Source organism: Otolemur garnettii, unplaced genomic scaffold (assembly GCF_000181295.1).
Source record: "Otolemur garnettii isolate 467f Iridium unplaced genomic scaffold, OtoGar3 scaffold00020, whole genome shotgun sequence".
In the NCBI taxonomy this organism is placed as follows: domain Eukaryota; kingdom Metazoa; phylum Chordata; class Mammalia; order Primates; family Galagidae; genus Otolemur; species Otolemur garnettii.
This window is the reverse complement of record NW_003852415.1, coordinates 16,904,647-16,930,455: the sequence shown is the minus strand read 5'-3', so window position 1 is coordinate 16,930,455 and position 25,809 is coordinate 16,904,647. Positions and strand designations below refer to the sequence as shown.

Below are 25,809 nucleotides of genomic sequence, written 5' to 3'. Positions count from 1 at the left end.
AAAAAAAAAAAAAAGATCCAGAATATCTGCTTTCTAGCACTCACAAGAGTGAAATTGGCAATTTTAGTCATTCCACTTCACAGAGGTGGGCTTAGGATAGTTACGGAACTGGCCAGAAGACTAGAGCAGCAGAACTGATTGAAAAATACATAGCATCACTCCAGGGACCCACTCTTAATTTTAAATGAAAAATATCTGCTTTCTAGCACTGGCTGTTGTGACAAAACAGTGGATTGGCGTGTGGAAGGAGGTTAACACAGAGCCTGACACACACAAGTCCTTAATTGTTGGCACCCCTTCTCCTCAGGATCATTGCGGCCTTCTAGCCAGCCATTGTGTGTCACATGACCGCACTAATCTATTTCCTACTGTGCTGAAACAAATAACATACAGAGTACAAGAGCCCATCTTGTAAAGCAGCTCTCTCATCCTAGTGGGTGGATTATGATAAAACTAGGTGGTAGATATTGTACGCATGTGAACAGAGTCCAGTAAAAGCATTTATCGTCTAAAATAGTGGTTCTCAACCTTCCTAATGCTGCAATGTATTTTTCATTGTTAAAGAGGGGTTGCCACCCACAGGTTGAGAACCACTGTTCTAAAGGCAAACTAGACTTAAATATCCCAGTGCATTTTTCAAGAGGTTAAGTAACTCTGGAGAATGTATACCTTGCAAGGATGAATTGGGGATGCACCTTTTCTCTCTCACAGCATCCTTTGCTTTTGTTTTTGCCTGCCCTTCCTCCTCCCTGTTCCTTCAGCTCTGCCTGCCCCATCCCACTTCTGTAAGAAAATAAATGTAGAGAACCTGTTCTGCCTGGGGAGACACAGTGCCCACGTGGCTTAAGTTCCTCCGCCTGGGGTAGGGGCACCACTCACAGGCTTGTGCTCAACAGAGCCTATACTCATGAAAAATGTGGTCAGCTTGACCCAGTGAGCCATGAATTGTTGCCCAGAGATATAAAAAGAGGACTTCTGTCTGTATTGCTTGCTATTTTAAGATATTTTCATGTTTATTAAGTCTAAAGATTTCTTTCATTTATGTAATGTCAGCTTATGTTGCTTTGGTCTTTTTTTTTTAAGTAAATATAGAGGAATACTTGAGGGACTTGATTTATATGTGTGTATGAGATGTAGCAAATATATATATACCTGAGGTTTTATCTCATGTCTAAAATGTCCTCATTCCAGAATTGGACTGTGGTTAGTTAATTATAACAACAGCCAGTTTTCGACAGCTAAAAATATTGAGGGGAGAATAACAATAAAAGTGTAATATAAATGTCTTAGCACAACAATTATGAGAAAGACATGATGGAAGCCAGTTGGATGAGAGTTTTTCAAACTGTATATGGAAGCAACACACTGTAGGATACATCCTACACTGTAGGACACATAGGATACATCCTATGATAGAATTAATGTACACAATTATGATCTAATTAAAAAAAATTACATTAAAAAAAAACAAGTACTATTCAAATAAAAAAAAAGTGTAACTTTGGCCTCAGCGACTTAGATATGTAAATACCGAGGGGTTAGGCCTAGAAATATATTTGCTATGGAACTGAAAAACTCTTATCAGAGAACTATTTGAAACAGCACAAAGGCTATCTTTTATTTTAAAGAGTGGTTTTTGTTTGTACAAAAATTTTATTTCCAATAAATTATCATTCTGCCTATAGAGCAGAATTTTAATTTTTTTTCCTTTCATTTTCAGCTTATGGAAAAGTATTCCTGGTTCGTAAAATAAGTGGTCATGATACTGGAAAGCTGTATGCCATGAAAGTCTTGAAAAAGGCAACAATAGTTCAGAAGGCCAAGACCACGGAGCACACGAGGACAGAACGACAAGTCTTGGAGCACATTAGACAGTCGCCGTTCTTGGTGACACTGCACTATGCTTTCCAGACAGAAACCAAACTTCATCTCATTTTAGGTAAGTATCCTTTATTAGCAGACTTTTTATGTAACCATGTATTTATCTGGGTGTTTAGAGCAACATACTTTGAACTTGGAAGTGAAATGTTCTCTTGTTCTTCTCTCTGTGATGGTTTCCTTGAAAATTGTGCATTGTTTTGGATTTGAGGTTTCCTATCATGAAGAAATTCATATGCTTCTATTCTATACTCCTTTATTATTCTTAAGAAACAGTTTACTCATTAGAAATATCTGCCTCCTTGGGCAGTGTGTTTCTGTCAAATGTGAGGAACTGAATAGTGATGTGGGCCACGATTTCTGCTTTAGGAGACCTCAGAAACAAACAGGTTTGAGCTGACTAGGCGATATTTATGAAAACCAGTAATGAGAAAAAAGAAAATAAAGACTTTTATTCCTAGAGAAGCTTTGCATTTCCTGTTTAAAAAAAACTTGCAAATGATAGGAATAGGCACCAGTCAACCCTTCGATCACGCTTGTTTTCACTCACAGGTGCTTTCTGAATTCTTTCCTTCCCAAGTAGAGTTGGACCGCTTGTATGTCATCTTTGGCAAAGTCCTTGATATATGTTGCCAGATTGCTTTGCAGAAAAGTTGCATTGTTTTCTGTTCCTACTAGAAGTGAACGGCAGTGCTTCTAGTATTGTACTATGCTGTTGTTGAATATTTCATCTGTTACCATTTTGGTCTTAGTTTGTGTTAATTTGCACGTATGCCTTATAATTCTCTCTTAGAACTGTTGTGAGGATTAAATGAGCTGGAATTTTACATAATGCTCTGGAAACATTAGCTATTTCTGGAGTGCTTACAGTATGTTGGGCATTATGGTCGGTGTTAACCATAGTGTCACTGACCCTCACAATGACATTGCAGGATCCACTCCTTAGTGGTGTCAAAGGTTCTGGGAGCTACAAGTCTCAAAGTTACATATTTTGTGTAAGCTTAAAAATTAAGATTGGGACTCAGGTCTGACTTATCCCAATGTCTCTCTTCTGTTTGCCAAACAATGGTGCCATATTCTGTGATTATTGGTAGTACACATACTTTAGTATGTATTTGGCAGTTTTATTGGATGTTCTCATTTTGAAAATTATACCTTTATTTATGATATTAAAAGTTTATTCACTTTTTGAGCCATGAAGTAATACTTGAAGCTCATTTGCAGTATCTGCAATCATCTGTTAATTCTAAATCTTTATTTATACATGTAAAGGATAATCTCTCCTGTCCTAGCAGACTACCCATTAATGTTACCATCTGTCTGTCAGTGAGTCAGTGTTATTTGGCCCTTCATTCTGCCTCCTGTGTGTATCTGCTGTAAGTTATTTACTGATTCTTAGTTTGTAGTCCTTCAATATTTCTACCTGTATGATTGATAAAACTGTTACTGGAGACAGAACATTTTAATACAGTGATTTCAAACATCTTTAGCAGCAGAACCTTTCCCTCAAATGAACACACAGAAATTCAAATGGAAACAAATAGAAATGAACAGCTCTGCTTGAATCTAGGCTGCAGGGCACCGAGCCCCACCAGTTTATCTTTATTCCTCATGTACAAGGGTTTTCAAGGAAGTCTTAGGGAGTCCAGAAGACTGTTTGAGAAATGATTATCTTGTTCAAACTTCTCCCTTTAAAGTAAACTCATAAAAGTTAAATAACATTTCTAAGGTCACAAGAGCCAGAAGAAGCTCACAGGAATCTAGATCTGCACCATCATACCACAGCCCTCCCCTCTCCCTTTTCCCCTCTTTTTTTTTTTTTTTTCTGTTCTCTTATCCTAACTGTACTCAGTTCTTTTCATTATTTATGGTAAGTAGTGTGGTTTTTATAAATAATATTTTTAACTTAAAAGCAGATGAGTAAAATATTTGATATATAATTTAAAAACAATAGTCCTTAATCATGTTGCTTTTTAGTTGCTGGCTTTTCATTACTTTTGTTCTTTGTCAGTGGCCCATAAATACACCCACAAAAGAAAAAGAACCCCGAAACAAAAGAAAACTCCTTTCTTGCACCAACTCAAGTGGAATGTGGACTGGACAACACTTTCATTCAACGAGCGAGGCAGTGCATGCAGAAGGCACGTCCTGCTGTTTCCTGTCCACACACATTTATTTAATATAATGGAGCTTGTTTGTCTCTGTGATATTTACAGTAGTTATTTGACTTTAAGGATGGAAACTTTTAAACAATTTAGAATAGGACTTCAACTTTGTATGGTTCAGGGCTCTTATTTAATTGTCCTAATGCACAGTAGGTCAGTGTTCCAAATAACATGCATTCAGTCCCTGTATTAGTCTGGGAGGGCTGCCACAACAAAATACCTCAGACACTGAGTGGCTTAAACAACAGAAATGTATTTTCTCATAGCTCTGGAAGCTCTGGATGGTGTGATGAATGTGTTGCCCAGTCAAGGTGCTGGCAGGCTTAGTCTCCTCGGAGGCCTCTCTCCTTGGCTTGTAGAAGGCTGGCCTCTTACTGCCCCTTAACAGGGTGTTCCCTCTGTGCACGTGAGCCCCTTGTGTCTCTTTTTGTTCCTAAATTTCCTCTTCCTATACTGACACTAGTCAGATTGGATTAGAGCCTACCATAGTGGCCTTGCTTTAACTCCAAATACAGTCACATTCTGAGGTACTGGGACTCAAGGATTTAACATGTGCGTTTGGGGGAGATAGAATTCAGCCCATAGCAGTCCCAAAAACCTTATGCTTGCCTTTTTTCCAGTGTTTTGGTGAAGATAGAGCAAGAATTTACATGCCTAGGTCTTCAAGGACCCAGGTGACCCTTCGAGTAAACACTATAAACCTTTTTTTAAAAAATGACATTTAAAAAAGCATTCTGTTCCTGCAAAAGCAGTGTATATGCATGTAGAAGATACAGGAGATACAAGCAGAGTTCGCCTTATTGTCATCTCTGTTACTTGGTGTATTTCCATCTAGATCTTTCTGTCCATGTGTTGCCATGTGTGTTTTATCAGAATGAGATTATCTGACACTTGTTATTTGCAACTAGTTTTTTTTTTTAGTTAATGAGATCTACCTTTCTCAGTTTATACATTTTCATTTCATTTAATACACAATTGTACACGTTATTTATAGGTATATAACAAATCACCTAAAATTTAGTGTCTTAAACAACAACTTATTTTCTCATGATCCTATGGGTTAGCTGGTCATGTCTCTGCTGGATTACCCTGGGCTTGTTCATGTGATATTCTGGAGAGAGGAAACAAAACCTGTTAAGACTGTTTTTATTGGGATCGTTCTAAATTAAAAAATTAATTTAGGGAGACTTGACATTTTTATGATTTGGGTTATTCCTATTCAAGAACATGGTACATTTTCTCATGTTGAATTCTATTTCTGAGACCTTAGGATGTTTTAACATTTCTTCCCACACACATTTCTTAAGTTAATCTTAGATATTCTGTTATCTGTTGCTATTATAAATGGGGTCTTCCCTTCCACCAGATCTTCAAGCTAAAAGCTATTAATTTGTACACATTAATTTTGTGACCTGCTATTTTATTGCATTTTTGTAACTTCACCATAGTGCTTGTGTCTGCTCTGTTGCTTTCACATAGATGGGTTTTCACTGTCTCTTAGTTTTGCTGAGGAGTGGGTCATGGAGGTTTACAGTTGTTTTGCTATTTTTTAAGATGTTTCAGGAGCCAACTAGGAGATTCAGGTCTAGGCTGCCATCATACTCTACTGGTATTTGTGGTTCACTATGTAGATTTCTTGACTGGGCTTGTTCCACTGGGATAAAATTTGCCTTACTGGTATAGGCTTCTCCAAATGATATGATTATCATCATGTTGGTATTATCTTGCCAGATGCTTACAAGTGACATTTGCTCTTAGAACCCAGACACAGAATAGACTGGTATTTCAGCCAGAATGGAGTATGTGTGATTGTTTCCCAGAATGTATTTTCCCACAATACGCTTTATTTAGTTGTGATTGCCTTTAATTCGTTTATATTGTATCTGCCATCCTCTACGTCAGCGATTAGCACCTTTTCTGACCAATAAAAGGCCAGATGGTAAATATTTTTGGCTTTGTCATCCTTAATGTCTCTTTGACCCAGAAAACAATGGACAAATAGACATAGTGGGGTTCTAGTAAAATTGTATTTACCAAAATGGTAGTGGACTAGATTTGTCCTCTGAGCTGTAATTTGTTTTCTTTTTTGAGACAGAGTCTCAAGCTGTCACCCTGGGTAGAGTGCTGTGGCATTGCAGCTCATAGCAACCTCAAACTCTTGAGCTTAAGCTAGTTTCTTGCCTCAGCCTCCCAAGTAGCTGGGACTACAGGCGCCCACCACAACGCCCGGCTATTTTTTTTTTTTTGGTTGCAGTTGTCATTGTTGTCTGGTGGGCCCCGACTGGATTCAGACCCACCAGCTCCAGTGTATGTGGCTGGCACCCTAGCCGCTTGAGCTACAGGCACCGACCCTGAGCTGTAATTTGTTGACCCTTGCTCTAAACCCATCTATTGTAAGTCACAGTCACTGTTAGATAGATGTTGAAAGGTGGAAAGGTACCACAGAGAACCAGGCTGAGTAGCATTAATAGGAGAGATTTATTAAAAGCATCTGCAAGCAGATGAGCTGCCACTAAAAATAGAAGCACTGAGTTAGGGCAGGGGCCTCTTTTCAAGCAGTTCAGGATGTGGTGCAGGTCTAGCTCAGGAGGGGTCCTCTGGTTAGTCATCGCTCAGTCACATGGGTGTGGTGCCAGAGATAAATAGGTCATTTGCTGGAGGCCTTGGAAGAGGTCAGAGGGTTATCTGTTGGAATCTTCTGTAACCTGGAAGGACTGTTACAACAGAACTAGAAAAGCTAGGAGAGTTCTATTCTTTGCTTAATCAATCAATGTCCAGACCCACTAAAACCAAACAAAGACTAACAGTCACATTTCTGTTTTTTATCTTTTTTTTTTTTTTTCTTTTGGCACTGGATCTTGCTCTGTCTCTCAGGCTGGGTACAATGGTGCAATCCCAGCTCCCTGCATCCTTCTACTCCCAGGATGAAGCGATCCTCCTGCCTCAGCCTCCCGAGAATAGCTAGAACTACAGACACAAGCCACTCCTGCCACTACGCCTGGGAATTTTTTTTTTTTTTACATTTTGTAAAGATGAGGTCTCATTACGTTGCCCAGGCTGGACTCAAACTCCTGGTCTCAAGGGATACTCCCACCTCAGCCTCTGAAAGTGATGAAATTACAGGTGTGAGCCACCGTACCTGCCCCTATTTCTGTTTTGTTTTTTTAATTCTAAAGCATTGTTGTCTTTTAAGGCTTTAATTTAATCTTTATCTAATGGTTTTATATGAATTTCATGAGGTTTTTTCCCCCTTCATATTTCTTTTTATAAACTTTTCTGACTTGTAAAACAAGGAGACCACCTTTTATAACCTTTTTCTGTACCTGTACATGGTTATAAGAGTTATTAAAATATTTTCATCTAGTCTCTCTTTCTCATAAACCTCAAATTTATTTCACCTTACCCTGAGAAGGAATTCTATGTAGAAAATAATCTGTAAAAAATAATTTTTCTATTGCTGTTCTTTAGTCTCTGTTGGGGTGACTTTTTTAAAATGCTAGCTGATTATGATTGTAATAAACTATCAAATTAATCAGTAGAATTCTTAAGATATTAAAGAAGCAAATTACAAAAGTATTTATAAAGGTGATGCCAAGGCTCATTCTCGATAATGAATGCCACCCCAGCCTTGTAGACAGTTCTGTGATCATGACTCATCCTTTCAATAGTTTTAGGTATTTAAAACATTGAAGTTTCACTTTTGAATATTAATTTCATCTCAGTAATTACAAGGGTGAGGATGCTTGCTGAGATATTAACAAAATGGTTCATGATCCATTGTAGTCACTTGTGTGACAAAACAGACATTAACTGAAGGAACTTCTTGCTTTGAAATAAATATGACTAAGACTGATAGATATTATTAGTCAGAACTTTGCAATAATTTCAATAAGCTGGAATGCATTTACGAGGTGCTATTAGAATGTTGAGCTAAAATCAAAAAAGAAAAAAGTCATATGGCTTTGTCATGATTTAAAAATAAATGACTTTCAGGTTTGTGTGATACATCAGGTTAAGACTATAGTTTAGGCCAGTGTTCTTTTGACCCCACTACACTCGACATTCTCTCTGAATGCTGGTAGGATAAGGATCTTTAGAAGATCAGAGAGAAACTGGGTCATAAATAATAGCATCCCCTAAAGGAACATCTTCCTACCCTCTACATACATGTGCATTGTTTCTAGGTAACAACAGGTTAGCCCTTCTTGCTTTGGAAAAGTTGGGGCTTCTAAGTGCCACTTTATTAAAGATGTAATTTTAACATGTTTTTATTTCTGCATCTTCTTGTCATTAACAACCTGTTATTAAAATATTTAGAAGGAGAATGTTGCTTATTAATCAGTCTACATTTCAATGAAGCATTTTAAAATTCTAAAGAAAAAAACCCATACTTGAGTGCTAGGTGTAGTGGTTAATGAAGGTAACCTGAGCACTTTGGGAGGCTAAAGTAGGAAGATGGTTTGAGCTCAGGAGTTGGTGACCAGCCTGGATAAGAAAGCAAGACCCACCCCCTCTCTACAAAAAATAATTTTGAAAATTAGTCAGGTGTGATGGCACACACTTCTGGGTTGACCCAGCTACTTGGGAGGCAGAGGCAGAAGGACCACTTGAACCCAGGAGTTTGCGGTTGCAGTGAGCTGTGATTGTGCACTGTATTCGAGTCTGGGTGACGGAGTGAGACCCTGTCTCAAAGAGAGTCTACACAAGATAAGAAAAGGGAGCTATCAAGAATAACTTGGTGGGTGGTCCAGAGGAGGAAGAGTAGGTGAAAAGGAGAACCAGAATGTGTGGGAGTTAATGTACATGAAGCGTATCTGAGGGAGGGGGAAAGACGACCAATCAACAATGCAGAGAGAAAAAGAAAGGAGAAATAATCTGAACCATGGGGGACATTAATAATAGCTCTCGGGGAGGTGCCTCCATAAGAAGAAATACAACAGAAATTCTAAATAGGAGAATTTGACATCTAGTCAAATATTACCAGAAATAAGTAGGTGTCTGGGTATTTGGAGAATGAAAGCAGAACAGACACTGTCCTTGAAAGCAGGAGGTGTAGGATTTCTTCTGTCTGTCTCCCTCCGCCACTTCCCTCCTGTTACACAGACTGACTTCCATGACAAAGCATAGCCTTAAAAATGAGGTTACCACCTCTGTCCATGGTTATCCTTTTGCACCTTCAATGGAAAATAGTGCTGTTTAGGCTATTCCTGTATTTTTCAGTAATATGTTTACGGCTTCTCTAACTCAGTGTCTCCAGTGAATTTCAGTTTCTCCATCTTTTTATAGAAGCACATCAACTATGGAACAAAGGAGAGATTTCTGGGTTCAACATCAAGTCAAATAAGATGTGCAAAGGTGTTGAGCAGATGAAACTGTCCTCTCCCAAAGTGACAGTGTGTGTTCCTTTCCAGGAAGCAAAGGGAATTTGTCCATTTCCTACTGCCCTAATGTCAGGGCTTCTCACCAGTGATATCAATAATGCAAATAGAAAAAGTTGTTGCAAATACTTATAAGTGACCCTGAACACTTACTCTTTCGAAATGTACCAATCTAAGTAAATAGTCTATGCTCAAGAAGAATTCTGATTGAGAACAAGTGCCGTTTTACCCTCATGTTAATTCCATAAAATATTATTTGTCAGAACTATCACATGAGTTTTGTCTGAGGGAGTTGTCAGGATCTTGAAAATTTTATGGAGATCTTCAGTTCAAGTTCTCAGGGTTAACTTGCTTAAAAAAACATATTTGCTAGTTTGAAGGCCACTTTTCTGTCCTCTAGTCTCTCTCTGCCTTCCTGTATACACACGGGGACACATATACACATGCTCAGCGTGCTGTTCTGCGTCCTCTGCTCTAGTCTCTCTCTGCCTTCCTGTATACACACGGGGACGCATATACACATGCTCAGCGTGCTGTTCTGCATCCTCTCCTCTAGTCTCTCTCTGCCTTCCTGTATACACACGGAGACACATATACACATGCTCAGTGTCCTGTCCTGTGTCCAAGAAGGAAACAAGATTGGGAGTGGGGTGGCCTTACAACAACCATATGAAATCTGCTTGCTATTGTTAAATATCCGTGTACATTATGTATCATTGAAATAAGATACAAATATCATGATATCTCTAATATAGGGTGACCAGATTTTAACATTTGTAAAGCAGGACAACATGGGCAGGGGCGGGGCAGATGAAGGGGCAGGGCCTGATAACAATGGAAACTTTGATAAGCAGTTCTCGATATTTGCTTCTCAACAATTACTTGTTATTATTATAGTTTAACATTATAAAATTAACAAAAGTAATATAAAACTCATATTCTGGTGAAATAGCCACATGGCAGCCGAAAACCGTATATTTCCTTCCTGTTCTCCCGCCCGTTTGTGCATTCTTTCCAAAAATGGGGACTTTTTAAAAACGCCGTGGGTCAGGTCATGGGATAAATTGTTAAAAAGCGGTATGTCTGGTCACCCCACTCTAATATCATGACAGAAGTGTGACTTAAATTAAACAGACATCATTCTGGTAAAAGAAAGAAAAAAAATTTTTTTTGTGGTCACTTATTCACTATGTGATTGAACAAGTCAGTTACAAGCATGAACTACAAGTTACTAATGTACAGTTAGTCTTTTCTGCATAACAGACTATCCCAAAATTCAGTGGTTTCACAAAACCACTTTTGAGGCTCATTGTGGGCTAATCTGTAGGGGTGGTTCTTGTGCCAGTACTTTGCTCTTCTTAAAATATTCTTTTCTTTGGTTTGCAAAGTGTAGCTGGAAAGTTAAGTAATATGAGTATTTATTGACTCCAGTAACATGAGGTGGTTTTTAACCTTATACTCTGGTGGCGTTATGGAGGTGGAAGTTGTACTATCATGTGGTACAAAGTGAATAGGGTCTGCAGGAGGCAGAGTATTGGCCTCACAAAGACGCCCACAATCAAATCCCAGAATCTGTGAATATATTGGGTTACCTGGCAAAGGAGAGTTAAGATTGTAGATGGAATTAACGTAGTTAAATCAGAAGACCTTAAAATAGGGGACTTATCCTGAATTATCTAGGTGGGCCCAATATATTCACAAGGGTTCTCACAAGTAAAAGAGGGAGGCAGAGGAGAGTCAGAGTAAAATGTGACAGTAGGAGAGGTCAAGGTGATGATGTGATGTGAGAAGTGACCCAGTGCTACTTGTTGGCTTTAAAAGTGGAGGAAGGGACCAGGAGCCAAAGGAGGAGGGCAGCCTCTATCCAAGAGCTGGAAAGGGCAAAAAACAGATTTTCCCTTGCAGCCTCTAGAAAGGTGGTTCTCAACCTTCCTAATGCTGTAACCCTTTAATGCAGTTCCTCATGTTGTGGTGACCCCCAACCATAAAATTATTTTCATTGCCGATGAGGAGAATTTCAGTTTATCCATCTTTTTATAGAAGCACATCACTACGGAACAAAGGAGAGATTTCTGGGTTCAACATCAAGTCAAATCAGATGTTTCAAAAGGTGTTGAGCAGGTGAAATTGTCCTCTACCAAAGTAACAGTGTGTGTAATTTCGTTGTTGAAGAGCAATGAAAATAATTTTATGGTTGAGGGTCACCACAACATGAGGAACTGTATTAAAGGGTTGCGGCATTAGGAAGGTCGAGAGCCACTGCTCTAGAAGAAATGCAGCCCTGTGGATGCCTTGATTTTAGTCCCCTGACATCCATGCCTGACTTCTAATGGATAAAATTATAAAACAATAACTGTATATGGTCGTGGTGATTTGTAGCAGCAGCACTATAACCTGAAGAGTGGGTAAGGAAGGAGTGTCAGCCATGTAGACCACTCTTCAAGGAAGTTTGACAGTGAAAGAAAGAAGAAAGAGAAGTTGGGACATGTGGGGTTTGGGGAGGATGGTAGTGTTTTAAAGTGGGAGAGATTTTGTTTTTGAATTTTCACATTATTTGTGTGATTTCTATGTTATTTTTATGCTTCTTAGAGACACAGTATCAGAGTGCTTCATCTGGCTCTCCAAATACCAGAACATAAAAATCTTTCTTTAAAAGCTAGTTAATTTCAGTTGAATAAAAACCAGCTATTTGTACAATTTTAAAACTTGAGGATTGCACTAAAATATCAATTATATAAGAAAATTTCTCTTTAGCTTAATACTGGACTAAAACTTTGGATGCTAACAATACATTATAGGAATATATGTTAGGCATTTATAACTCTTGAAATTTTGCTTACATTGAGAAAGTAAGTCAGGATACAATAAATTTGATTTTTATATTTAAGTCACTATAATTAAACTTGACTGTATTTTTCCATTCTATAAATTGTAATTGATAAAGATTATCTGTTAGTCACCATTTGTTACCATTTAACAAGTGCCTCCTTACGTCTGGCTCAGCTTTAATCCTCAATAGCTCATTTAATCCTCATGACAATCTCATGCGGGAGTTAGAATTATTTACGTTAATATTTTGAGATATAGAATGAGTCATTTTACATATAAAGAAGATGATTTAATAAATACAAAAGAATTGAGATATGAACGTGTTCATATAACAAAAGAAATTACTTTTAGCTTAATGAAGGAACCAGTCATTTGTATAAGAATCACATAAGGTTTTCCACTGTATGGACTGTAAATAAATCTCAGTGCAATTACAAATTGATAAATGTTTCTAGCAGTGTTACATTAATGAAATTTGCCTGAAAGCTTCTGAAACAAGGTTTATGCCCTTTAGGAAAATAAATCATAGTTATCATAAAGATGAACTATTGATGGTCCTCTTTTGTTCTTCAGTTATGAACAAGACTTATCCTGACTTTCTCTCTTAGGAGAAGAAATCAGAACTTAAGAGATGCATCCGTCAAGAAAAGTGTTCTTAGACAGGCACAGTGGCTCACGCCTTTAATCCTAGCACTTTGCGAGGCTGAGGCGGGTAGATTGCTTGAACTCAGGAGTTTGAGACTAACCTGAGCAAGAGTGAGAACCCATCTCTACTAAAGATAGAAAAAAACTAGCTGGACGATGAGATGGGCGCCTGTATTCCCCAACTACTTAGCAGTCTGAGGCAGGAACATTGCTTGAGCCCAAGAGTTTGAGTCTGTTAGCTGGTCTGATGTTACAGCACTCTAACGGGGGGCAGTAGAGTGAGACTGTCTCAAAATAAAGAAAAAAAGAAAGGTGTTCTTACCATGTTGTTAACAGTTCCCCCTGTCCTTTCCCCTGTCCCATTTCATTGCATTTTTTAGCATTTTTGGCATTGAACTTTTTCTACTCTTTATTGATATAGAAACTTGAGGTGCGGAATCTGCCCTAATCTCTTCCTATGTGGCTGTAGCAGTCAGCAATTGGAATCTCATGTGTTTATTCCTTTATGACAGTCAGCACTAGAGCCAGTGCCTGGCAGAGAGAAATTTGCCTTGGGACTTCGTTCTGCCTCACTGGTGCCAAGTTCCAACTTGATTTTCTGACAGAATACATTTAAATTAGCTTTTGGAATAAAATATAAACTATGTCATTAGAGAGGTAGGAATCTGTTGATGGAATCTGTTTATGTACCTACTATTTTAGAAGCTTTAGAATTTTTTTTTTTACTTCTTAGGAATTTTATGTTCTTCCCCCTACTCTGACATCCTTCTCCCCCTCATCCTCCTCTACCCGTCCTTTCTGTTGTGCTCTCTGAGTAACCCTGTGCGCACAGGCTCCCTCAAGGCTGTAGTTATCTTTTCTTCTTGAGTAAAACCTCCTGTTCTTGGAGGAATGTTGCTTCTCCTGCAGCCCCTGTTATACCCATCTTCCTGTTTGGCTACTTATTTCAACAAAGATGATAGTTAAACATCATTTTTAAAAAATCATTTCTCAACAGAGTTTTCTTGTTGAAAGACCTTTTCCAACCCTTCCCCTCACTCTTCTAATTAACTGACTCCTAGGCCAGTGCTTGCCTTTCCACTGACTTACTCATCAGGCTTAGCTTCTCTCTCCTCCACTTTCCTCCCATCACCTTCCACAATTTAAGTAGCAGTATTAATTACCAGCTGAGCACCCTGCCAGACCTCTGGCCTTTACTTCACTTATAAGTCTAGCTGCACACTGGGCCTCTAAGACCTCAAAGTCTGATTTTGACCACAATCTTTCACTGTCCCCCTTTCTCATACTCCCTACACACTCCTTTAATCATTTTTGAGCCCTGCCTTCTCTCAAGCCTTTCCTATACCCTCCTTCCTCTGGGTTCCATGTGCATCCTCACTAAACTGGAATCTGCCTTGTCTGGTACAACAGAATCACTTTCCTTTGTAACCTTCCTCCTCGGCTGATGTTTTGGTCACTTTGATTATTCTCTGAAATTTTTTTCCAATACTGGATTGATTGCTAAGCTTTCCTCATATGTCAACAAAACGTGTTACCTGGATCTGTCACAAAATTTACGCTGACAGTCTCAACAGAACTTCTCAGAAGGTTAGCAAACATTTTATGATTCTTACAAACTGCCTATGTGCTTTCCCAACCCCTAATTCCCCCTCAAACTCACAGCCCCGTTACTGTCATCCTCACCATCTGAGATGAGCATTTATCTTCCTTCCACTGAAAAGAGATCAGGTCTAGTTGCTTCAAACTCTCCAAGTTTCTTCCCCTCTCCTTTCTTCTGCACCTTAAAATTTTCTATATCTTGGAAATACCTGTCAGACTGGCAAAAAATAAAGGCATTGATGGCAACAATAGTTAGACCTTTTAAAAAGGCGTGTATTCACTGTTGGTGGGGGGATAGAAATGGCTTTAGCGTTTCTAAGGAAAGTATTCATCATCAAAAATTGGCAGCAGCTATCAAAACTTAATATGTATGTATGTTGTGAGTCACCAATCCAATTTTAGGAATCTAACCTACAATCTATACCTTCCCAAATACACAAAAAATACATGTACAAGGGTATTTCTCGTAGCATTATTTTCTTATTGTTTTTATTATTCTAAATATTACAGGAGTGAAATTGTCAGTACAAACTAAGATTGTAGGCCAGGAAATCCTAGATATCTGTGTCTACAGTCACAAAGACTTTTAGATGAAGGTGGAAAGTAATTTTTATTGCAGTTTTTAGATTTTGTAGTATCTACTTGGTATGAGGCACCACTCTTGGTATTTTCCATATGTTATCTCAGTCTTTGCAAGCAACCCTTCAAGGGGTGGATTATCATCTTTGTTTTACAGATGAGGTTATCTGAGGCTCAGGGAGTCAAAAAAAGGTGTTCAAGTTCAAAGGTGTAGTTAGTTTGTAGAGGGACCGTGTGACTTCGTTTCTATATACAGCTCAAGCCCACATGTGTTGACTTTTTGGTATTTCTAGAGAAGCAGCATTATTTTTAGCATCAGAAAATTAGAAATAGCTCTAACGTTTTTTGACCTCTTTTGATCCTTTCCAGTCTGTCCTTTACATTATTATTCGATTAGTCTTTTAAGCACATGGCTGTGACTGGGTTATTCCACTGTTTGAACTCTCCCAGTGATTGCCATTTACTTGAAGAAGATGTAAACTCCATAGTGTAAACTTCAAAGTCAGGCTTTCAAAACAATCTCTCCCAGTTTAAGCCTGTCTTTCCCCCTCAGTCTCCCGCTGTTGTGCGCTGATACCTGTGCTCTAGGCCAAACCAGATAATCCACCCACTCCTCTTTGAACATGCATTTTTCTTTCCCTGTTCCATTCTTGAGTTCAGCTCTAGGTTTCAATATATCCTAGCTTGCAGGCCCCTACACCAGTTATTGGATCTCTTTGACTGTGCTCTGTCACTTAACCTGGAGTTGTTTGGCTTAAATGGAAGGATGTATAGAGAGTGCTTAGTACCACTTCTTGGCACATAGTGATCTGTCTATGGTGTATTAAAATAAAGCCTAGAAAAGTACAAGATGAGGCTAGAACATCTTGTTATGCTAGAAAGTAAGAAAGTGCAATACGTGGGGGCGAAGGGAAAGCTCTTCCTTATGGGAGAATGCCAACACGGAGAAGGAATGATGGAGTTAGAAAACTACCGCTCGAAGCTGAAACGAGTAGGTGATAGTTTGATGAGGAGCAGGATATTTTTATATAGTCTCAATTTGTCTCCCTACAATTTACCAGTTAATTATAAAGAGAAACATAGTAAATTCATAGTGGAGAAACCTGGCAAACACCACTTTAGTGATGTCACGTTAATGACACGATCAAAGTTAATGTTCAGGAAACTAATATCATGATTCTGATCTATTTTAGAAAGGGTTAACATTCCAGGAATGCATTACATACAGCATGAAAAGACATCAGATAAAACACACGTGGAGGGTTGGCCCCCCAAATAACAGGTCTATCCTCTTTAAAGATATTAAGATCAAGAAAGAAAGAAATACTGAGGATTCCAGACAAAAGAGATAGGATTTCTGAGCATCATGGATTAGATCCTGGGCTGGTAAAAGTAGCTACAAAGAGCATTCTTGGAGTAAATGATAAAATTTGAATAGGACATATAGATTAGGAAATAGTACTTTTTTCAAAGGTAATATAGTTCTGATATTGATAATCATACTGTTGTTATATAAAAGAATGTCCTTGCTCTGAGGACACTGAAATATTTTGGAGGGGCACAATGTCTCCAATGTATTCTCAGCCTGTCCAGGAAAAATATGTACATATGAAAACAGAGAGACTACTAAACCAAATGAAGAAACATGTAAACCATTGGTATTGCCATTTTTTGTAAGTTTGAAATTGTATCAAGATAAACTTTTAAAAAAATAAATAAAATTCACAGGGAAGGCATTGTGACTTAGGGAAAACTTCTTAAGTAGGGATTCATTTAGTAGCCACTATATGATGTAATGGACAGTTTTTAATGGCCTTCCTAGACTAAGGATAATAAGAAGTTACATACAACTCTTAAGAATTCATAATATAAGCCTATGGGACAAGATGAGATAGAATATAGTTTTTTAACAATATAACCCAGGTTTATAGCTTCCTGCTGGTCTGATTTGTCCCAGCCATGTGGTATATGGATTGCACACGCTGTGCTTTGTGTTTGCATTATTTCAAACAACTCAACATCTAATGATACTTGGTCTGCAGACAATCAAGGTTCTAATCTCTGTCAAGAGCCATAAATATAGCTATTGTGTGATGCCAAATTCAGATCCATCACCTTTAACATAGGTTAGTTAAGATGTTAACTTCTTGGAAAAAATTAAAGAGCTTTTTGCAAGGTTTTACATATTCCTCTAGCCATAACAAGTCCTTCTTTCATTAGCCCTGGGTTCACTAGTGTTAGATGTAAATTGCTGCCATTAAGTTCTATTCCATAAAATCTGTCAGTGATAATTTTAGCATGGCACATTAAGAAAAAGAGAGAGAGTTTTAAACCATTATTTACTGTAGCCGTTAAGAAAAACCTCAGTAGACATAGAGTGCCTACCTTTTGACATTCTGATGAGCCCTACAAAATTTAATTGCGAAAAGCACATAAGATAGCAAATTTTTACAGCCAAATATTAGAATTATTGGTTCTAAGTCATTTACATATTTGACAGAATAGTTGATCTTTTCCTAAGAAAAACTGGCAATCCTAACTCCCTGAGAGGCTGTTCCTGGAAAGCAGCTGTGATAGAACATAGCAGCCCGGTGCGTCTGCCGTCACACTGCTCACGTTCATCAGCTTTGTTCTCCCACTTAATGAGACGTGCGACCCTGGCTAATTTAGTTAACCTCTCCGAGGTTCACTTTTCTCTAGAGATTATTCTATTTACTTTGGGGGTTATGTGATTATTTTAATAGAACCTACTTCATAGCATTGTTTATTATGATCAAATTCATCATATCTAAATAGAATAGGCAACATTGGTACTTATTCCTTCTCTAACCTCAGAAGCAGTGGGCTGTGTGATACTTAGTAAGGGACACAAAGTCCTCATTTTGTACCACTGAATTCTCACCTGTTAGGACCCCGTCCTACTGCCCATGACTACATGGGGTTATTAAGATGATGCCTCTACCCCAACCTCAGTAACTAGGAGTTTATAGTGACAATGGCACTTAGTTTGTTTTCACTGTGTGTCCACAGAGGCAAAAAGCTAAAGGAATATCAGTAAAAACGGAGTAATCTCTTCCTATTTCTGATAATTTTCCTATAATAAAGAGAATAAAAACAGCATTGGCTTTAAGAAATTAAAAGAAGTGCTGAAGTTTACAATTTGTTGTGGAAGAAATTGGCAGAGACTTGAGGAGTTGTTTCCAGAAATCTAATGGATTTTGGCATAAAAGTTAAGGGTAGATAAGCTGGCGTGGATCAAGATAAGTTGGCATGGATCGAGAACTCACACAGACCAGATTTTAAATAGTTCTAGCAGTAGATAGTTTTTGCACAGGTGCTTTATTTCGTTTGCACTTTAAGTACAACTTTTATATGAAGAAATGTAATTTATGCTCATTTGGGAAGGGGCCTAGAGTCTAAATGGTAAGGGAGTTTTCTTTGGGTTTAAAACCTGGGTGTTCATGATTTTATTGCTCCTGGTAACACTAGCCCCAGAATCTGACATATTCCTGAGTCTCATACTCTCTTTTGGGAAAATAAAAATTTTAAAATTCAGCTCAAATTTAATAAAATTTCTAATGGTCTTTTCTGTATTTTGTCTTATTTATTGTTTCACTTCCTGGCTAAGTTGTTTTTAGTTTCAAGGACAAGCCCCAACCTTACCCTAACAGAGTGGCTAGATCTCTTGATAAACAAAGAGGTATAAAGACACCAGACACGCAGTTTCAGCACATCCTCAGGAGTCAGAGATCATGTTGACAGTGAAAACCTTTTGCTGTGTTTTACTCTTCTTAAGCTTTGAACCCCACAAGTCCAATTGTAAATACAAATAAGCTCTAGGATAGCCATGCCAAACAAGGGTAAAAGTCAGGAAGAAGTGATCCAAACGCTTGGGGGAGCTTGGCAGTAAGTGTGTGTACTGAGACAATAAAGTGTATGGTGTAGACTCTCAGGGCAGAGCTGCTCTCAGCTGTCTCTGTGCTCTCAGTACTCCCTGGTTTGTTTATAAATAAATTTGATAGGAACTTTTCCCTTCAAAGTTATAATGCTGTCTTGAAAGCGATGTTCCTTGCAGTTGTTTTGACTCACAACTCCTTGGCAAATCTGATAAAAAGCTGTGGGCCCACTGTTCCCGGGAGAATGTATACGCTTACTTATATTCAAAACATTTGTGGTGTCACAGCTCACAGCAACCTCAAACTCCTGGACTCAAGGAATCTTCTTGCCTTAGCCTCCCAAGTAGCTGGGACTATAGGTGTTTGCCACAAGAGCTGGCTAGTTTCTCTATTTTTAGTAGAGATGGAGTCTCGCTCTTGCTCAGGCTAGTCTCAATATCATGAACTCCAGCAATCCACCAGCCCTTGGCCTCCCAGAGTGCTAGGATTACAGGTGTGAGCCCCTACTCCCAGCCTGAACCTAACTTCAGCAGAGAAAGCAGGTGTGCAAGTGTTTGCAGTATAGTGAGGATGATGGTAGCATATGAGAAAATGATCATATCTGCTGGGATGGCCATAGAAGATGAGATGTTCGAATTTAAGGCTGTGCAGGTGTGCCAGTTGATATATGGGTGCCTATTTCTGTGCCATGATTGTCTGTGAAAACTTTTTGCATAAATTTAAGTAAATAACTAATGTAGAAAAAATTCATTGTTTGTAGGAATGCTATGTTCCTTTACACCTTTTTAATAATTAGCTTTGTGTTCAGATATAATTAAAACTCCTGGGCAAAATACAAAAGCCTTAAAAGGGAAATGCTTTTTTTTCTGAAATGTGGTTTATAAAATATATTGTAAAACATCTAGCTACTTCTATTGCATTGCTTTTTGAAATTTGTAGTTAAATGAGCAAGATAAAAGAAAAATTGGGGAGTTAATGAAGAATTTGCTTTAGTTTGTCAAAATGTAGTAAACTTAACATGTGAATATACTTGGGATATAGTTTCAAAATTTTCAGGAAAAAAGCTTTAAGCTACATTTATGACTGTTTTTAGAGGTAAATTGTTTCTCACACATAAATGTTATGTGTTAATGTAGTAGTGGTTAGTTTCTGATGACATTTAAAATTTTTTAATTAAACAAATTTTTAATTTTTAGCAAAAAGTATATTATTCAGTAGGATTTTGAGCAATTTCTAATATTAACTTGTTTACTTGTTACCTAAAATAATGAAAAATAAGTTTTCAGTTTATCAATAAATGTCATATTGGAGCCAATTATTAACTTAATTGGTTGGTTTTTTTAATTTACCAGCTCATTTTTTACTTCTTTTTCTTTTTTTTTTTTTTTTTTTTAGACAGAGCCTCAAGCTATCCCCCTGGGTTGAGTGCTGTGGCATCACAGCTCATAGCAACCTCCAACTCCTGGGCTCAAGCAAGTCTCCTGCCTCCGCCTCCCAAGTAGCTGGGACCACAGGTGCCCGCCACAACATTGGGCTATTTTTTGGTTGCAGCCGTCATTGTTGTTTTGGTGGGCCAGGCTGGATTTGAACCCACCACGTTAGGTGTATGTGGCTGGCGCCTTAGCCACTTGAGCCACAGGCACCGAGCCTCTTTTTTACTTATTAATGTAGCCTTTTATCTCCAATTTCATTATTCCCATTGGATAAATAGGACAAATAGAAAGGGAAATGAGAGTCTTCTAGTTTCATAATCTTTGATTTGGCCGAGTTGTCCTACATTTACTTGGGGGCTAAATGGAGGAGTAAGGAAGCTTGCTGCCTAATATACATTTTTATAAGTGTGCATAGACAATTCTGGAAAATAGAGAATCTGCCTGCGGATCTTAAAAATAGTGACTGGAAACTATTACAAATGAAAGGCTGGGACTTTCATGTTTTGTCTGTTTTGGTTTTCCCAGTGGCTGATACTTTGGTACTCCAAAGTAAATTAGGTATCCATTTCATAGTGATGGCAGGGGTTTCTGAGATACTGCATTGGGAAAATGTATTTAAATATATTCAGGTTTTATGTAATAGTTTTAATAGCAGTACTCTGGAAAATTCATTTGATTGTGGTTTAAGGTAGTCACTGTCTCATGAAATTGTATTATATACAAATCTAGTGCTGTATCTGTATGGAAACTGTATACTGCATATACTAAGAATTGTACAAAAAACGATGTCTTAAAATCAGTGCCTTATGGCTAATCCAAAGTGATTAGAAGGAAATACTTTCATTTATGAATGCAAGTCAAAGAAAGAAAAAATGTATTTTACTTTTAGATTATATAAATGGTGGAGAACTTTTTACTCACCTTTCTCAAAGAGAGCGTTTCACAGAGCATGAGGTGCAGATCTATGTTGGAGAGATCATCCTTGCCCTCGAACATCTCCACAAGGTAAGGCCCTTCATCTTTGGGTTTTGTATTTTTGAAAAATCTATTAGTAACTTAGGTAATGATGGAGCTGAAAGAGCGAATGTTTTTATATGTCATCATCTTGGGGGAGAATGGGAAAGCATACTTATAGAATGTTGCCAATTTTCTCAATTTCAGAGTTCTCTTTTTAAAAAATCTACATTCTTATTGTAGTTGTGATACAGATTAAAAAGATAGGACCTGAGCAATTTAGGGGCTTCATGAAAAACCCCAATGCTGATTTATTACAAAGATCATCTGAATAAAGTTTCTAATTCTTAAAATTAATTTAATTTTTAATTAATTCTTTAATTCCTATAAAATGAAACCATAAATCATATTTATTTTCTTAGCTGTAACTTACTCCATTGCACACCCAGCCTGAACATGTCAGGGTATTTCTTGACAGGGTTGGCAAATAAGTTATTTCCCACTCCACTTGGGCTGTCGTTTTCATTTGTTTGTCTCTGACGCCCTCTCTTGCCCCACCTCCTCCCTCTTGCTCCTCCATTATCCCCCATGTAGCATGGGCTCTGTTACTAAAAATCTTTACATGGGATTCATGTTTGCGACTGTTTTTGAACTCTATAAAAATCAGTTTTAACTTGTTAAATATTATTGATTCAAGGAATTTTGACTTTCTTTCATAATAATGAAACATCGAAGAAACAAAGTATTACGTAGGTTGGGCTTGTCCTGTTTTCCATAGAGATAGAAAGTCCTCAAGTAATTTTTACCAAAGGTGTATGAGAAACCCTAACCAGACCATTGTTAGAGTCACTAAATTAAGACAATTCAGGTGCATCATGAAGCCCACTCTTCTTAGTCATGTTGTATTAGGACCTGTACTAGCTTAAGTAGAGATTAGAGTGCTGATTAAAGAGTGTAGAAAAAAAGGCTTGGGAGGCTGAGGCCCAGGAGTTGGAGGTTGCTGTGAGCTGTGTGATTCCACGGCACTCTACCGAGGGTGATAAAGTGAGACTCTGTCTCTACAAAAAAAAAAAAAAAAAAGAATGTAGGAAAAAAGAGAAAAGAAAGGAAGAAGGGTAATTCTAAAGGGGCAGGAGATTAGAATAGCAAGATGGAGACAATAAATAGGAGAGGCTATGAGAAAAGATGATGGAAAGATACAAGAAAAAAGGCAGTGATCAAGAAAAGGGTAGCTTCAGCCTAGAACAGAAAAATGACTGCACAGGTGAAGGGAGGTGGTTTAGAATAGGTATCTTAAGAAGAATAAATGAAAAATGTCTGAGAACAAGGAGGAAAGTGAAAAGGCAGTGGCAGTCTGAGCTGCAATGCAGTGAAGACCAAGGGAAAGAAGTGCAATCAAAGCAGGGAGCAGAACTCAGGTAGTGGGAGCCAGCTCAGTGGCTCAGAGCTGTAATCCTCGCTTTCAGGGAGGTCGAGGCAGGCAGATTGCCTGAGTTCAGGAGTTCAGACCCCATCTCTACTAAAAATGGCCTGGTGTTGTGACTGTAGTCACACTGTAGTCACTGTAGCTGTAGTCCCAGCTACTTGGGAGGCTGAGGCAGGAAGATCCTGCTAAACCCAAAAGTCTGAGGTTGCTATGAGCTAGGACACCATGGGTCTCTACCCACGGATACTGAATGAGACGCTGTTTCAGAAAAAATAAAAGAGCTGAAGTAATAGTACAGGTGTGTACTTCTTCTGATAGAATTTTCAGTAAGTGACGAGCTTTATGCCTGTGTTTATTTTTGTGGCATATGAAGTAATTAAGACATTTTTATACAAGAAATAAATTGGACCTAGGAATAAGCTACAAAGACCTTTGAAATTTATGCTTAGGAGTATTAGATGTAATTCTTTGGATTATAAAAACAATGGTAGAACTCATAACTATGAGTAAAAACAAACAAAATGCAGAGCTCTGATGAGTAAGCTAGAAAGTGCAGTTTTTAATTTATATGAAACTTTAATCCTGTTAAGTTTATTCAAGAAAAATCATAAGCATTCATTATTATTAAAACACGAAGTAGAAAACATAATGAATACTGAGTATAAATGTAATAATTGATGTGGAATGAAAGTAACATAGCAAATCAGATCTCAGCTAATGTTTTCTTAATATTACTATGCTAAAAAGATAAGCATAGCAGTAATAGAGACAAGTATAACACAAAGCCAGTGGTGTTGATTTTGACATAGTTGCTATCCCTGGGCTACATTGGAAGAGGCAAAAATGGATGTTTACTTGGAAGTGATGAAGTAAAACGTGATAGTAAATAATTTGTTCCTAAAATCTTTTCCAAAGAGGTTGTTTTAAAAAACTAAAGCACCATGGGTTGTTGGATACATGTAGTACTTTAAGTCAAAAATGTATGTATGTTCATTGTAGACTCTAGATATTTTCCTTCCTATATTTCTTAATAAAACATGAACGTTCTTGGAGGAAAATTGCCTAAAGATTTTCTTTGCACAATTTTGATGTCAGTTTTTTGGGGTTTTTTTGCAGTTTTTGGCCGGGGCTCGGTTTGAACCCACTACCTCTGGCATATGGGGCTGGCGCCCTACTCCTTTGAGCCACAGACACTGCCCAATTTCAGTTTTTTTTTAATTTGTTTATTTTTAGTGTTTGGGATTCATTGAGGGTGCAAAGAATTAGGTTATACTAATTGCATTTGTTACATAAAGTCCCTGTTACTCTTATGTCCTGCCCCCAAGAGGTGTGCCATGCTTGATTTTAATTTTAAGAGATTATTAAGAACTTTTTTCATATACTTGGTGTTGAGAAAAGCAATATTTCTAAGCTTAAAGATATTTAATTCAAACTGGCTTACCTTAAAAACATGAAACAATTCACATCAATCAAGTGCCTCTTATGTAACTGTGATTGATGTTATGTAGCTAAAGTAATAGCTGAAATGTTTTGCTATAAAACTAATATGAAAAAGAAAATAGAGAGATATAAATATTAAGTGGATTTGCCTTGCTTATTTAGAACTGAAGTTCAATTAAAATTAACCTATGATTCTCACTCTTTATGTTTAAGAGTCTTCTATTCAACAAGCCTTTATTGATTACCTTTTAGACACATAGCACTATGCATATTACTGGATAAATTCTGTGCAAATACTGGATAAAAAGTGAAAAACAGTAAATAGGCATGTTGAGACAAATGGGAATTATCTAGAAAACACTAATCATTTATAGGTCAGACCAGTGCGTCCGTAGGTCCTGTGGAATGAAAAGCAAGGAGGTGGCCGGGGTGGGATCTGGTTAGTCAGGAAAGGATTCTGAAGCCATTATGAAGTAATGGACGAGAACTGGCTAAGAAAGCACCTGAAGATCATCTGGAGTGAGAAGGAAATAACAAGTTCAGAGGCGTCTGAACTCCTTCTTCAAGGAGGCCCTGAAGAAGCTGGTTCCACCGGGGTAGACAGGTATTCCTAAAAGTGCCAGGAAGTCCAGGGAGAGGTCCAGGGAGCCTGCAGATGAGCCCTGAGCCATCATAGGATTCTGAGGAGGGTGATGCCTTTTTTAAAAAAAGTTAAATAAGAAAGACTGTCCTAAATCATTTTTTGGAAACTATTTTAAAATGTATATTTGCTTGTTTTTGCAGTTGGGGATTATATACCGTGACATTAAGCTTGAGAATATTCTGCTTGATTCTAATGGCCATGTGGTGCTGACAGATTTTGGTCTGAGTAAGGAGTTTGTGGCTGATGAAGTGAGTATAATATTTCAATTTGAAGTTAGTAATAACAATATAAACAAGGATGAAATATTAGCTGCAGAATAAATATTTACCAGAACAGTGCCATATGGATTATGGACTTCTGTGAAGGTTTGCCCCGGTGAACATTTTGATATGAATAATTGCAAAGTTTTTAGTTTAAAATTGCCATGGAATAATCCTCTTAGAATTGTGGTAAACCTTTGATGGATGTATCAGAATTCCTCAGTTTAAAAGCAACAACTATGCATTTAACTTTCCCCATAAAAAATATAAAGTATAACTGAAAAATGGCATAGCTCGTTTGGCCCTTTAGGGGAATTATGGCTTAAATGATAACCAATTTAAAAAATCACAAAACAAAGCACATAAGTTTACATTATAATTACAAAGTAGGACATGCTATGAAGGCCCTTTGAATTTACTTGACAAGAATTACAAATATCTCCTAGACCTAAGTCTTTCATAATCCTGCTGTTTTTTGCTCAAAATGAGTTAAAATGTAGTAACTAATGTGCAGGTTTTATATACAGAAGACTGTACATTGTCAATTTTAATTAGAACTTTGTTTAATACTACAAATACATCTAATTACATTGAAAATTGTAATCTGGCTCGGCGCCTGTAGCTCAACGGGCTAAGGCGCCAGCCACGTACACCTAGGGTGGCGGGTTCAAATCCCCAGCCCGG

At 37.8% G+C, this 25,809-nt stretch overlaps 1 protein-coding gene across 1 annotated transcript in view; it reads left to right on the top strand.

Moving 5' to 3' along the window:
• The window catches only part of RPS6KA5 (ribosomal protein S6 kinase A5), a 193,265-nt gene that overhangs the window by 95,493 nt on the left and 71,963 nt on the right, over positions 1–25,809 (top strand). The window contains exons 3-5 of the mRNA XM_003787075.3: positions 1,721–1,939; positions 21,292–21,407; positions 25,006–25,113. Of these exons, the coding sequence (XP_003787123.3) occupies positions 1,721–1,939; positions 21,292–21,407; positions 25,006–25,113 (443 nt within the window). The remainder of the gene's footprint in view (positions 1–1,720; positions 1,940–21,291; positions 21,408–25,005; positions 25,114–25,809) is intronic.